Source organism: Salvia hispanica, chromosome 3 (genome assembly GCF_029641045.1).
Source record: "Salvia hispanica isolate PSC_SH4W2 chromosome 3, Shi_PSC_v1, whole genome shotgun sequence".
In the NCBI taxonomy this organism is placed as follows: domain Eukaryota; kingdom Viridiplantae; phylum Streptophyta; class Magnoliopsida; order Lamiales; family Lamiaceae; genus Salvia; species Salvia hispanica.
This window is the reverse complement of record NC_142694.1, coordinates 10,076,059-10,091,075: the sequence shown is the minus strand read 5'-3', so window position 1 is coordinate 10,091,075 and position 15,017 is coordinate 10,076,059. Positions and strand designations below refer to the sequence as shown.

Below are 15,017 nucleotides of genomic sequence, written 5' to 3'. Positions count from 1 at the left end.
TGCAATGTATTTTTCTTATGTTCAAAGCTGTAATCGATGATGTCTTCTTTAGTCAAAGATTATGCTCTTTTTATGGTTTCGTGGGTTAAAAATTAGACATGGTATATCACATATCTAATAAAGTACTCCATCCGTCGTGCCATAAACGAGACATTTCTTTTGAACATGGAATTTAATAAAATGATATTTTAGAAAGTCGAGTGAAAGAGAAAATAAACTAAGAGAGATATGATATAGTATCACACAAAAAAGTATAATCTTCAAAATAAATCAAAACATTCAGATTGCTGAGGTAAACCACCAGACTTATAAGCATTTCAACTGTGCACTTGGACACAAATTATATACACTAAATCAATGTTTAATCATTTGCTGCACTAACTAAATAATGGTTGATTAGCTGCTGATAAATCATTTGACATCAGACAGCAACTTATGAAATCCTATATATAAGCAGCATCAACAAATTCTAAAGACAGAAAATGGCTTCTAGTTGCTAGAGTTCTAACTACTTCGTTGCAGGATCGTGCTCCCAAGACGAGTCGACAGATTCTTTTCTGATCAATGCAAACTAGGAAAGCATTCTTATAGGCTATCTTTCAAGCTCAGCTTTATGTTTTGGACTTCAACGGATAAACGCTGCTTATGGTCCTCTACATCCTTCATAAGCGAGAGGAGATTTGTGCGGTATACTTCACACTTGCGGTTGGCACGCTCCAGGTCAACAGAAAGCTCGTTAATCTTCCGATCCATGTCATCCTACAGAGATAATGTGGATTTATAAAGACACATTGCTGTATTTATGTGGTTGATGTAAGAGTAGTTGTATAATGAGTCTAACTAATCCACCATATGAACACGTTTAATATCGGAATTCAGGATTAACGACAGTCTACTAGAATTATACGATTCAGTCATTCAAAAGCTGTTATAACACTAAAGAAAAATATTTACAAAATCATCCAAACTCAGCTAAGTACTAAAGTTTAACTAGATGGAGTGACAAACCTCAGACAGTTGTTGGCCCGAGCTCCCTGGCACTTCCGCAGTGCATTGATTCGCCTGAATTCCAATCCGTGCTGAGACATCCCTCATTCGATCATTGGTCAAAGATGACTTCCCCTCACTCTTTAACCCAAGAGCAACTTTGTTTGAAGCCTCTACCAAAGCAGCCATAGCGACATTATAGGAATCTACGGACTCTGCTCCTTCCTCCACAAATTTGAAGGCCTCATGCCGAAGTGTGTTATATCTAACAGTGTGGGATTCCAAATAACTCTGGTATGGGTCACTGACTCGTTCTTCCAGTGTAACACTACTCTTCGCGTTTCTTGTCCATCTCTTTAAGATGTAATGAGATGGAAGCGTAAGTACGTTAGTCACTCTGAAAACAGCCAATACATGTCTGCAAAGAAGTCCCGAGAACTCAAACATCTGGCAGCTACAAGTAGCTCTCATTTCAAGAACATTGAACTTCACATGATAAGCTCTGTGTTCTTCCCCATATTTTGATACTTGATAACTTATTACTTCTTCGTCGTCGTCCACTTTCAATGCCATAAAAGTGAGAGTACTAACCAACTCCTCTTGGAATCTTGCGAATATTTTTCTCGTGTAAAATTCTGACACCTGTTTCTCCATTGGGGAAGGAGTTTTCAGAACAGGTGATGCGTTCATAGTATCAAAATCCGCCTTAACTTCTTTCTCATGGCGGCTCTCTAACGCCTTTTCATACAACTTAAAGAACTGATTCAAATTGGTTGATGCATTCACATACCCATCAAAGTAAGAATTCATACTGTCACTTCTCTGAGTGACTGACATTTCAGCAAAGAAAGTATCGCGTAGATACACAGGGACCCACTGTTTCCGATCCTCATAGATGGCTTGAAGCCACTTATGATCTCTGAGGTCATATTTATCCGCAAGGGAATGCCAGCACGATTCAAATTCATCGGTGCTTTCAGACATGTTCACAGACTTGTAGAAAGCAGCTTCGAACTGAGGATGCTGTAGCAACACATGAGACAACTTCTCCTGGCATTGCTTGAACATATGCCATTTGCAGAACCGGTGGCGAGTGTTTGGGAAGACCTGTGTGATGGCGGAGCGAATCACACCATCATGCTCTGTGGTGATTGATACCGGAGAGCGGCCAGACATAGCCTCCAGCCAAGTTTTGAATAGCCACACAAAGGAAGCCTCTGATTCATTCATTAGGAAAGCACAACCAAACAGGACAGGCTGTCCATGGTGATTCAGCCCCGTGAAGGGCGCAAAAGGCAATCTATACCTATTCGACCTGTACGTGGTGTCAAACGTAACAGTATCTCCGAAATGGCTGTAGTCAGATCGCGACTTTGGATCAGCCCAAAACACATTACCGGTGTACTGATCCTCATCCCCTTGCACTGCATAGAAAAAGTTAAGATTCTCAGCCTGCTTCTGTTTCAAATAATCCAAAAGCAGCTGAATATCACCCTCCATGTTCCTCTGCCTACTGTTTCTCATATAATTCCTACAATCCACCTCTGTGAACCCGACTCTACTAATCCCGCCATACTCCTTAATGAGCACAGACATTATCCTACGCGGTCCCATCCCAGCAGCCTGCAACGTGTCGATCAAAGTCTTTGCAGGGCCAGAGATTTGGCGATGGGAACGGAGGCAATGCACCTGATCAGGCGGCACCAGATCATGATTATGCTCCTTCACAAACCCCGACACCAACCACTTCCCCGACTCCTGTATCTTAACAGACAGGGACGCCTTACACCCCACACGAGTCACAGTCCTCGGCCTCTTGATCTCCCTATCCATAGTCCTCTTCTCATTCAAATTCCTAAACCCCTCCTTCGCACACACAAACGACCGCTGTATGATCGCCCCATCCTTCCTAGAGCGGCGCGAGGAGCTCACACGAGTGCTGAACCCAACCCTCCTCGCGTACGAGTTATAAAACGCCTTCGCAGCCTCCTCCGACTCGAATTCCATCCCCTCACACGGCTCGAGATCATGATCCCCCTCCGGAATGTAAACCCCAACACTGAAAGAGGTCTCCCCACTACCACTGCCGAGAGAATTAGCATCATTCGATGATCCATCAGGCATGTCAACATCATCATTCGAGGGCTCAATATCAATCCCATCATCTCCCCCGCCTAAACCAACATCAAATTCTATAACCCCATTTTCCATTATTTTTATGCACCACACCAATTCAATCACCGGAAATCTGCACAGCAACTATCCAAATCACAAACAACAATCACTCTGCATATACATAAAGGACGATTCTTGGATGCCAATCTGATCCATTTACAAACAAATCTTCAAGTAATTCAAATAATAAAACTGAAACTCAAATGTTAATTTGCAAGAATTGAGGGAGGGAATGAAAGATACTGAACAGACTTACCAGAATCTAATGATTGTCTTTATACAGAAAAATCAGAATTGAGTGAATTGGTTTGTTTGGAAATGGAAGAAAACTCAAAAAAAGGAGAGGGAGTGACGAGTGAAGAGGCGTGTGGGCGTGGTTGCAGGCAATCAGAGCCCTAATTTTACGAACTCGTATTTATTTGTGGGGGCCAATTTCATATTTTGGTTTCTGTAGGGGTCTGCTTGCCAAGGATGAAACTCTCAGCATGATTAGAAGATTGAATCTCAAATATTTTAGATTAAATGGTTATGATTAGTTCGTTTTTAAATTGAGAGAATATCTAATCGATTTATAGACCAAATGATAAACTGAAACTATTTTGTACTATAGAAAGAAAATAAATGTACGGAAAATAAATGTACCGACGTTTGCGGATTCAGAACATAATTTTGAAGTATTCATTAAATGAATAGTTTACAATTTGAAGTTAACGAACTAAAGAGATATAATGTTTCTTATACTTTAATGTGTAAAATTATAATTCGCCCTATAAGTTAAAAGAACATCGTTTGTCGTCTTGTTCAAAAAATAAATTTTGAGGGATTCATTAAATGAAATAATTTGCGATGTGAAGTTAACGAACTAAACAGATATAAAAAAATTTATGCTTTAATGAGTTAATTGTAATTCGCTGCATAAGGTAAAAACACATCGTTTGTCGTCTTACTCAAAAAATAAATTTTGAGGGATTCATTAAATGAAATGATTTGCAGTGCGAAGTGAACGAACTAAAGAGATATAAGGATATACTTTAATGAGTAATACTGTAACTCGCCGCATAAGTTAAAAAACATCGTTTGTCGTCTATTCGAAAAGTATTCTATAGATGGTGGAGGATCATGACATTTATGACTAACCATAAGTGAAAATTAGACCATTTGGCAGTCGCCTCTCAAATCGGTCGATGTTTATAGCAGGTATGGAGCTAGGCAGCTAGCATATAGCTAGAAAGGGCATATTCCCCACCTTCAATTTCCTTAGATATATATAAACTACTCCCTTCGTCCCGCTTTAGGAGTCCCGGTTGATCAATTTCGGATCGCCCGCTTTAGGAATCCCGTTGAGTAAACTAATAAAAAATGCCTACACAGTAGGTAAAAAATTGTTAAAAGTGGATCCCAACCTCCACTACAACATTTATTTACTACACACTCAATTAAAAGTGGATCCCAACATCCACTACAACATTTATTTATTACACACTCAAACATTTCTTAAAACATGTGTCCGACTCAACCGAGACTCCTAAAACGAGACGGATGGAGTATTTATTATAAAAATTATCTGTTTTAATTTCTCACTGATTGTCCTTCTTAAAACTCTTCAATTTCATTTATATATATTTTAGCCGTGCTCGAGTCCTTCTTAAAACTCTTCAATTTCATTTATATATATTTTAGCCGTGCTCGATAAAAATTCTTGGCTCCGTCACACGTTTATAGGATTGGTTATTATTTTTATATAGGATAAAACCATAATTAGAATAAAACTAAAAACTAAAATTAATGATTTACTTTTTAGCTACATTTTCAACCGGTCTCGCACTCTCGCTTTAGATTTTACTTCACCACTATATAAATAAATAACGCATTTCATTCTAGCGTGTTAGTTTATGTAAATAACAGTCCATGAACAATATTTGTAATAAATTAGAAAAAATACTTATTTTTGTGAAGAAGAAAAAAGGGGCTTCACACAGATGAAAATGGGTGAACAACTCCACACAACATGTTTTCTTTTATTTTTTCTTTTACTTCCTTTTTTTTATCATGATAAATGCCCCGACAAAATGAGAAATAAATTACTAAATAGTAAGAACAATCATAAGAGAATAGTATAGCATGTCAAGTGATTGGTAATGGTTAGTTACAAAATGCTGGATTGAATGAATGCCAAATGTTTTCTGTTACCAAATCAATAAGATAAGCACACAAAAAAACCAGCTTATCAATCAAAGTCGGATAAGAATGCTCACCCCTTTCCCTGTGACTGAACGTAGATCAACCAGCCCGTCTCAGAGCAACGAGCAGCGAGGGAATAGCAAGAGAGAGTTCGTTCCACTGCTCTGGCACTGCCTCGATTTCTAGTCTCAACCGGATAGAATGAGTGGATGGATACCTTTCAACTTTGTAACCGGAGTGCACACTTATATACCTTCTTCCTCGAATAGCACTTCACCCAACAATGTGGAACAAAAAGCTCGGTTTTCGACTACCTCCATTCACGACAGTTGCCACACCTCCAATTCTCCTCCCATGAGGAGAGTTCACGTTCGACCCAGGGTGAGCAGTGGTTGTGTATCCACATACCACATAATTGGCATGAGAGGTCTGGGCACGGTTCTGTGTGCGAGCAAATGTTGCAAGGCACAATATCCATCTCTGTTCCTATTGATATGATGGGATCCTCGTAGTCATCATAAGATATATCAAGCATTTCGTTTTCTGGAAGCGTGGAGGCACTCTCCAGATTTTGCATGACGTCTCCTGAAGGTGCATTGCCACTTGCGCGGCTACCATCATCAGATGCAAGCAATTCATGGAAGGAGAAATATGTCTGAGGTTCAAAGTCCATATCATCGAAACCAAGACCATCGTAGTCCAATGTTATACCATCATCAAAGCTCCCATTAGAAACATCCCAATTGACCTCAGAGGATAACGAATTCACCCCTGAGCTCTCGGCATTGGGTTCGAAAGGGCTGGGAGTTTCAATTTGATGGGGATTGACTGCTGAATAGTTAACTGAGTTGGTTTCGCTCTTTGTATGACGCCTGACTGGCAATTTTCCAGAAGAATTCAAGACATTTGCTTCAAAAGGATAAGGAGAGTACGCATCATTCGCCTGTTTCACATGTCTCCTTACTGGTAGCTTGTTGGAACCAGAACGAGGTACGTTTGAGTTATTCCATCCATAATCAACGTTCATCATGCCAGTGCTTTCGGAAGAAGGAGAAATGACAGGAGGAACATCTGCTACTACACGACCAACTTCTTCCATCATTGGCATTGCAGAGTAAGCAGGGTGCTCTTCCATGTGATGTCCAAGAAACGGAGAATTAGAGTCCAGCTCATATCTCTCCACCTTTGGAGCCTTGCTCTCTACTTTATCATCTAGTGGCTTATAAGGACACACAGGATTTTTTATCCTACGGCACCGGCTACATTTGAACCCTGCCAAGCGATAGACATTCGACTCATCCAATTCCACAGCATCAGCATGCACCCAATCTGTAAATTGGCAGCAAATGGACACATAAATTAGTACTGTACAGTTCCAAATTTATGAATTGTTTAAAAAAGAAAGAAGTAAAACTACGTAAGAAACGGAGATCAAATATGAAATTTACAGAGAAAGCTTACATTTGCACGCTTCGCAACAAATGTACATAAGGTCAGCATTATATGGTAGATTGCAAAGACGGCAAACAGGATTTGTCGTATCCATATCTGGATTGCCCCTCATAATAATGTTTCTCAATCTGAAATCCATGCCAGTGTCTTCACCACTGCCCTTCCTCCAAATAAGACCCCAATTTTTGTTGTTACTTTTCTTCTTATTTGCAGAAGCATTAATTGATTTTATCTCAGAAGAATAATCCTTCACCCCAACAGATTCTGATGGACGTTTATAACCTACTAATTTTTCACTTCTGCTAGCAGTCACCCCATTTAGCATGTCTTGACCTTGAAGTAGCAAAGGGCTCGTAGGGGACCCATAGCTATTTTGAACTTGAGCGAGAGCCTGAGCATCAGAGCAGGACTTGCAGGTGACCAAAACCTCACCTTCCTCATTCTTTTGAACTGTTGAACTGACTGTACAATGTTGATGATAGAAACCTGGCCGACAAACATGTTATACTCTAACCAATACAATCATAACCAAGAGAAGAAAAAACATACTAGTTCTTTGCCACTACAAACTCGAAGAATGAGATAAAGTGACAACATATATTCAAACATTTACCAACTGTAGCAAATTTGTCTCAGGAAAAGAAAATCACCAAACACTGAGCCACAGTGAAGAGAAAAAAAAAATCTAGACACCATGCAGACAAGGTCTCAGTATGTGATGTGTAAGGGAAAATAATACAGAGTCAAATGAAGTGAACATAGTGATTTTTGCTAGCCTTAGTGCAAAGAACAGATGGAGATAAGTTCATCCTCTTTTCCACATGTCTGACATAATAGAGGGAGATCACTAACGGAAAAAAACAAGTAGGTTTATATAAAAAAGAATGATTTAAGGAAAAATAAAAGGCGAAAGGGTATTAGGGTACTGACAGCAGGAAATGCAAGATACAGTTACAATGGATTAGCATCAACTTAATCATCTTCAAAGTTCAAACTACAAGGGATCAGTTTATTGGTCATTGAGTATGACATTTTATACTATTGGGAAAAACCATTTTGTGGCATTTAGGGAAGAATGATGTGAGTTTGAAAAGATAGTGATGCAAATACAATACTACTTATCATTGCAATACCTTGGCATGAACTGCACTTGACAGCATCCCTGAAGATCAAACCAAAACACGCAAAATAATTATAATTGATATGAAGGGAGAAAAAAGTAATGAGCTCGAACAGAAGAACACACAAATATGTTGGTAAAATACCTATACAAGACATCTTGATGACATGAAGAACAATTACTCCTGGTAATGATTTCCTGTTTCCGTGCAAGATAGGAGAATATATTTTCCCGAGAAGCCTTCCACTGTCTCCTCTGCAGCTTGGGCATGTCTAAAGGGTTGTTTTTCTCTGTTTTTTCTTCATATTCTTTAATCAGATATAAGGGGATCCGTGACTCAGCAAACCAGTATCTTTCCTTTCCATCCACAGGAATTTTCTCTACCTCTACTACACTTTTCAAGACACGAGAAGGTAGGTGCTTTTGATTACCAAAATCAATGCAGTACCTGACTTCATTTCCCAAAGACTTCTTATCACAAATAAAAGCATTTCTAAAAGCAGAAGCCTCTGCATCAGGACCTTTTCCATCAGGAGGGTTCTGCTCTGGACGTATTAGATCATTCCACCTTACATGAAAGTCAAGGCACCGAACCTGATCCAAGGTCAATAGTTGTATCAGGAATGAACAGAATTATAACAGAAAAGAATTTTATTGCCCGAATATACTGCTCATAGGGAGTGGGGGTTGTATGTGTTCAGATGTACCTGGAGAGCCAATTGTGCCATGTTCCTACTCATTTCAACTGCTGACCTCCATATAAGCTGCCTGCTAATTTTTGGAGTTTCATGTCCTTCAACATAATTTATTCCAGGTATCTTTTTTGAACCACCTGCTATTCGTTTAACTTGTCATCAGATAAAGTAATGGATTTCCACAAAATCATATACAGAAACAACACAATACAACCAGCATGGAACTTCTCTGTGGAAAAAAAAGGGTCCAACACATTACCTTGACGGGCTGCTTTTCTAACCATTGACGAAGGCAGAACACATCTTTGGAACATAAGCTTTGACAGTGTACCTCCTCTCCACCAGGTGAAGTCAGTTGATGTATCCTGGCAATCATCGGTTGCAACTTCCACTGCAGCAGAAGGTTTCCGGCCACGCCTTCCTGGTCTACGCTTCTGGGTCGATCCAGCAGCATTTGCTGCAATCTGAGTGGTAGAAGATTGAGTTGACCCATTATCAACAAGCTTTATCCAATCTCCAGAGAGGGCAATGGGGTGCACATTCTCCTCAAGCTGTAAACAGAAACAAGGGTTGTGCATTTAAACTACAATTCTATACAGTAAAAATTTTCAACTTCAGGAATACAGTGGTCAGCTATGGGAGAACTAACAAACAGTTTAAAGCAGGAATCAAGGAAAGCTTGCAAACAAGAAGAAACCATGATGGAACACCGGCCCTTAAGTCCATGCCACTATGTCTCCTATAGCTAAACAACTATTAAGTAGGACCAGTAACCTGATGATGGGTACAAAAATGAAGATGCTTACTTCAAGCAAAAGTACTTTTATTGCAATGCAATCAGTGGCTTGTTCAACTTCTTTACGCCATCTTTTCCTGAAAGTGTCACTACGGAAGGGACCAATAAGTAGACCACCTAAGCTCTCCTCCATAAACATAATATATGTTGCAACGCCAGGAAGCCTCCCATCCTTCTTCATAGAGCGAACACCAGCAAGTACCTTTATAGCCCCTCTGTTGGCATTTGAAGCAGCTGCATTTAATAAGCATCCTCTCTTGCTTACAACATTAGCTTTACAATAAAAGCACCAGGTACATCTCTCCCTTGGGATCTCAACAAGCTTCTTCTCGGAATTTGGCCAGAAAAATTGCATATATGCTGAAGCGAATGCTTTTACATGAAGTAAAACATTTTCAGACATAACTTTCCGGCGGTTATATGAAGATCGATCAGGGACATGATTCTCTTCAGACGAAAGAATGGCCAAATTAGCAGCTGCAGAAGCAGCGAAATCTCCATGCAAATAATTATTTATATAACCAGATGGTTTGAAGGAAGACCCCATGTATGAGCAACCATCACATGAATTTCGATAGAACAGCTTGTCCACCCGATTGTTAAGTTCCAGGAACGAATTGGAAATGTTGGCTTCTTGAGAAACACAGCTGCTTGGACCACTGTAATAATTGCTCTGGTTTCTTGTTGAGTGGGCAACAACTTCTGTCGCATTTGAAGTGCTTTGTTGACTCAAACCATTGGTATCAGTAGGCTGGCCAATTAAACCACTGTAAGAAGTGGGTCCATCGCATATGCTGGTGTTCACAATAACACTAGATTGCTCTCTAGCATAATCAACGTTACCCAACTGAATAGGTTTGGCCACCTTATCCGAAGAGTTCACACATTGAACAGGTTCATGAACACAGTTCGTAAGACTTGAGACAGTCATATCTGCTGCACTGGTAGTACTGATACAACTTCCAGTGTTCTCAACCTCAGTTGTCTTTGCAACTGAATTGTCCAACAGATTATCCACATGAGCGGTACATACACCACCTCCAATTTCATTTGTTAATTGCACACCGACTTCAGTCATCTTATTGAGAGGTATAATTTCCTCAGGCAGTTGCCAATACTGCACGATTCCCATACATATTTCTGAATATATGGCAACATGCTCTGCTTTTGAGCAAAGGGCGTGGAGAGCCCTAGGAATGTCACTTCTATTGTAGTATCTCAGACAAATTTCAGAGTCAACTGAGGCCTTCAATCTGCACATATAATTCCAGAAAAATCAAAGCACATTAGTAAAGATAATAAACTTTCACATTAGATAAGGCAGCTGAGAAACCTCAGATAATGGCAAGGACAAATTCCACATGGGACAAACAAAATTTTAGCAAATAAAAAAACTAAAGTAGAGGTTCAAGTCAAAATTAGAAACATACACAAGTAGATGGTCACATGTAGCAACAAATACTTGTCCGTATGGATCGACGCCAAAATTATATCCTCCTCGTAAGGTTGTTCCTTGCAAAATTTTCGGTTCAGTTGCATTCATTTTACACTCAGGGCAATACCATGAACCTTCAGGCATATGCATCTTGTTCAGTCCCACGCATCTTGAGTGGTAGGACAATGGACATCCATCACAGCAAAGCAGCAAACCATCCATGCCACAGATGCGACATTCATCACCATTAGCATCATCATCAGCAGAACTTTCTGATCTGCCTACTTGAATAGATTGCCTATCAAGAGAAGACTTCATCTCATATGCATCTTGTTCTCTATCCTTGAACCCAGAGGCTCTAGGATGTCTTCTAGATGCACCTGTAGGTTTGACCACTGTACTCGTATCCATGTCTATTCCTACTTCTGATTCTTCACGCATATCCATTTCTGCTCTCAGTTCTTCAGCGTCCAAAATAAAATCACACAAAATCTGCAAAACAATTAATTTCCTCCCAGCTGATAAAGTGTAATAATCTCTCTCCAGCGAATGGACATAAAAATCATTCCAGTCAGGGTCATTTTTATGATTCATCACCATTAGGTAATGGACCAAGTACACTGGCCAAGTTAAGTTGTCCAGTAAGTTCCAGTCCAAACACCTATACAGACAGAAAACAGGAAGTTTGATATGCAGCAAGTAAATGTTAAACAATAATTTGCTAGAAGTTAAAGAAAAAGCACACAGACAAACAAGATCATTTTACCAAAATGTTTGCAAAAGTAACTGTCAGGATAGTAGTTCCAAAGTAACCAACACAACATTTTCCAATGATAGGAAATTTAATTTAATAGCTAATGCAAAGCTGACTTGAAGCACAATTTCTAGATTCTAGTCCCTTGTATGAGTGACAAAGCAAGATAGCACTAGCAGACTGGGAAAGAAGATGAGAAGGAAAGCAATATTATTGTGCATAATATTTATACAACCCTGCTCCGCTCCAGCCCACCCAAAAAAAGGAGAATGCTCAGACTCACAAGAACAAACAGATCAAGACTCGTGATATAAATTCAAATCATAAGGTACCTCATGCATTTTAATGCCAGCTCTGAACCTTCTGATGAGAGCCTCTCAATGTGGCGCTTCAAAACATGCAACATAGCAACATGAATGGAGTCCAACAACGTATTTGCGACGGAGCAATTTAGTGCTCCTACAAAATCATCTAGTCCAAAGGGGTATAGAAACAGTGGAACACTAAAAGAGCGTAAGAAACTATGTACGGAGAGAAGGTGAGAAACATACTCCTCCGGGACACCAATGTGCCCAGAAGACTGAGGCAACTCTGGAGGTGGAACAAGTGCCTCTTCCATGTCTAAACTATTGTCTTGATCTTGAGTATCCTCACATGAATCATTTGAAGAATCAGCATCTGCATTGCTATTGCCATCATCATGGTTCTCTGCTACGATGTCTTCAGCAGCTTCATCATTCCTCTGGTCACTTGGCAGTGACAACTCAGCTTGATTCACATTTTCTGGCTCTGGCGCATCCTCAACTTTCGAAACCTTACCATTTACATCTTTAATTGGCAGTAACTCATCCAATTTCTCTTTCTTCCCCGACCACTCACCATTCAAATCACATTCTTCCACCAAAATCACCTTCACTTCACCACTATCCAAATCCTCAAAATCTCCGTCCTCATAGTTTACCCGATACAAACCTGAGTCGTAAGACATTATCTTCCCCAAAAACAACCCACTTCCCTGAAAATTTTTCCGCACATATCTTCCCACGAGCCTTAATGACCTCGTTGACATTATCCTCTTCCCATCACGCCCCTCCGTGCTTTCCAAATCACGATTCTTCCGTTTTCTCCCCCGCCGCTTTGGCGGTTCAGCCACCGCAGGCTCCATTATACCACCAACTGTAATCCAATTCCTCAGACACAACCCCTAAATCTAATTCACCATTCCAGCTTCTCCTCCCCAATCTTCTCTAATCAAAACCTATCACATTTAATCACCACAGCTCTCAGCACATTCGCATCTCAATCAAAATTAAATAAAAACGAAAACAATAACCAGATGCGAATTTCTAGACGGCTTTAGATCCAACATTAAAACTCCACATCCAGTTACCAAAAAAACTGAACAAAAGAGCAACAACCACAATTTCCAAACAGTAAACGACAATATGAACAAAATAATAGCGAAAAAAGCGAACAGAAGTTACCGATAATCGATTGAATTCCGATTCGGACGCCGATTCAAATCAACTTAGGGTTCGCGTATTTGCGCATCGAGGGCGAAAAAACAGCGAGACTTGTGCAGCTTTTAGGCTAGAAAGGTAGTGGAATTACACCGCCATTGAAGAGGAATTCAGAGGGAAAAGGGGAGTAGCGTTGCTGTGAGATGTGATGATTTTTTGGAAATGATAAAAACAGCCTAACCAAAAAAGCCTTCGCCTTCTCGTAGATTCTTTCGTCTCGGGATAGTCAGATTAATTACTGCCCGAGTCGACTCGCAAGACTCGTCCGAGTCTTATATTTTCAATTAACGCGGAATATTTCCATATTTTTTTAATGTCGTGAATTTTATTTTATTTTACTTTATTTTTTAAAGCTCTACTTCTTTGTAATTTGTACTCAAAGGTGCTATGGTTTTTTAAATGATAATCCTAATTTTTAGGATTTTCAATGGAGTAATTATCACACAATTATTTAAACACTAAGTTGCATATAAAACATATAAAATTCGTATAAATTACTCTGCGGAAAACTAAAAAGCATACGAGCGTTGGACATTTTACAAACTCAATTTTCTGCCCCATGCTTTTTATGAAAAATCCCAACAAAAATGGAATCATTTTTATTTAAAAATATTTTTATGTTAATTTTTAGTCAATCTCATAGTAACTTGTAAATTTAGAATTTCTAATATTATAATGGACAAAATTTAAAGTAATGACAATGAAACAAAATTTAAAGTAATATTACAATGAAACGGCATTAATTTTGATAAATTGATGTTATTATATTTTAATTGTTATTAAAATTTGACCGTATATATAAAATGATATGATTTTGTCATACTAGTTTCGATTTTGACCATAAATATGTAAAGAGTATAAAAAAATGTAATTTTATATTCAAATTTCAAAAGTTATTGAATGAACAAGAAAAAATCATTAAAAAATATAATTTAAATGATAATTATTTCTAAAAGAGTAATATGATACAACAATTGGAACATAAGTAAATAAAAAATACTCCGTAGTATAATTATTCTAGATCTATATTAAACTAAAATATATTTTCCTACTTATTTTACACCTTAGTAACGATCATCCTTACTTTTAACAGAAACACGATTAGTCATCCATTTTTCTTGAACATAATAAACATATTAAATATTGTTTGGAATGAAACGGACAATAAGATTAATTAAGTGATTAATTTGAGGTAGTTTGTATTAGCTGAGTTGACCCGGTGAGTTTCGAGTGGGTGTGTGGGAATTTTGCATAATACAGTCACATTTTTTTCATTTATTGAAACAAAAAATGGGGCGAAGGCATAATTGGCGGGAGTTGATTTGCAAACTGATTTAGTGTTACCCGCCAATAATTGTTTGTTGTAAATTTTCAAACCATATTATATTGTTATTTATGCAAATTTTAGCACCCATTTGTTAGTTATAATTGAAATTGTATTTGCATACTACCTAGAAAGTATAAGATTTTCATACTTATTTTTATTTTCGATATGCCACAAAAATTATATACTTTATACTTTCGTGGTCCCAAGTTATTTGAATCATTTATTTTTTATAAAAAAAAAAAAAAATTCTCTCTTTCTTTATTCTCTCTTTATTTCTCTTACTTTATTTCATCACTAACTTTACTCTTTCCACTTTTAACCTATAACATATTAATTTCTTAAATCTCATGCCCAAAAGAAATACCCGACTACCTTGAGACGGAGGGGGTTATAACGTGGAATCTATAAAATATTGAGTTGTTTGAGGTTTCGAGTGTTTTTATTGTTTGAAATATATAAATATTTTCTCTTATTTTACATGATCCAAAATTCACTAGATGTCAGGACTCTCTCTAATTATGTATCTGTTGAAGACTGGCTTGATTAAGAAAATCAACTGAATCGCAGCGAAAATG

The 15,017-nt window shown here is 38.4% G+C and overlaps 2 protein-coding genes across 5 annotated transcripts; both read right to left on the bottom strand.

The window, feature by feature from the left end:
* Positions 1 to 254: 254 nt before the first annotated feature.
* Positions 255 to 3,573, bottom strand: FRS5 (FAR1-related sequence 5). 4 transcript variants are annotated; one of them, XM_048117819.2, is made up of 3 exons: positions 3,419 to 3,573; positions 1,009 to 3,235; positions 255 to 759 (listed from the first exon to the last, which is right to left on the bottom strand). In XM_048117819.2, exons 2-3 carry the CDS (start codon positions 3,196 to 3,198, stop codon positions 586 to 588), a joined length of 2,364 nt encoding a protein of 787 aa, XP_047973776.1. In that variant the 5' UTR covers positions 3,199 to 3,235; positions 3,419 to 3,573; the 3' UTR covers positions 255 to 585. The 4 variants fall into 4 exon arrangements, with proteins under 4 accessions (XP_047973776.1, XP_047973774.1, XP_047973777.1 ...); XM_048117817.2 differs by having other exon boundaries at positions 1,009 to 3,309; positions 3,419 to 3,556; XM_048117820.2 differs by having other exon boundaries at positions 1,009 to 3,246; positions 3,419 to 3,545.
* Positions 3,574 to 5,254: 1,681 nt separating this feature from the next.
* LOC125214720 (DDT domain-containing protein PTM-like) lies at positions 5,255 to 13,325 on the bottom strand. The gene is made up of 10 exons (XM_048115850.2): positions 13,080 to 13,325; positions 11,928 to 12,853; positions 10,837 to 11,502; positions 9,417 to 10,659; positions 8,870 to 9,161; positions 8,623 to 8,747; positions 8,061 to 8,509; positions 7,929 to 7,957; positions 6,805 to 7,281; positions 5,255 to 6,672 (listed from the first exon to the last, which is right to left on the bottom strand). The coding sequence occupies exons 2-10, from the start codon at positions 12,758 to 12,760 to the stop codon at positions 5,654 to 5,656; spliced, it is 5,133 nt and encodes a 1,710-aa protein (XP_047971807.1). The 5' UTR covers positions 12,761 to 12,853; positions 13,080 to 13,325; the 3' UTR covers positions 5,255 to 5,653.
* Between the last annotated feature and the right edge of the window lie 1,692 nt (positions 13,326 to 15,017).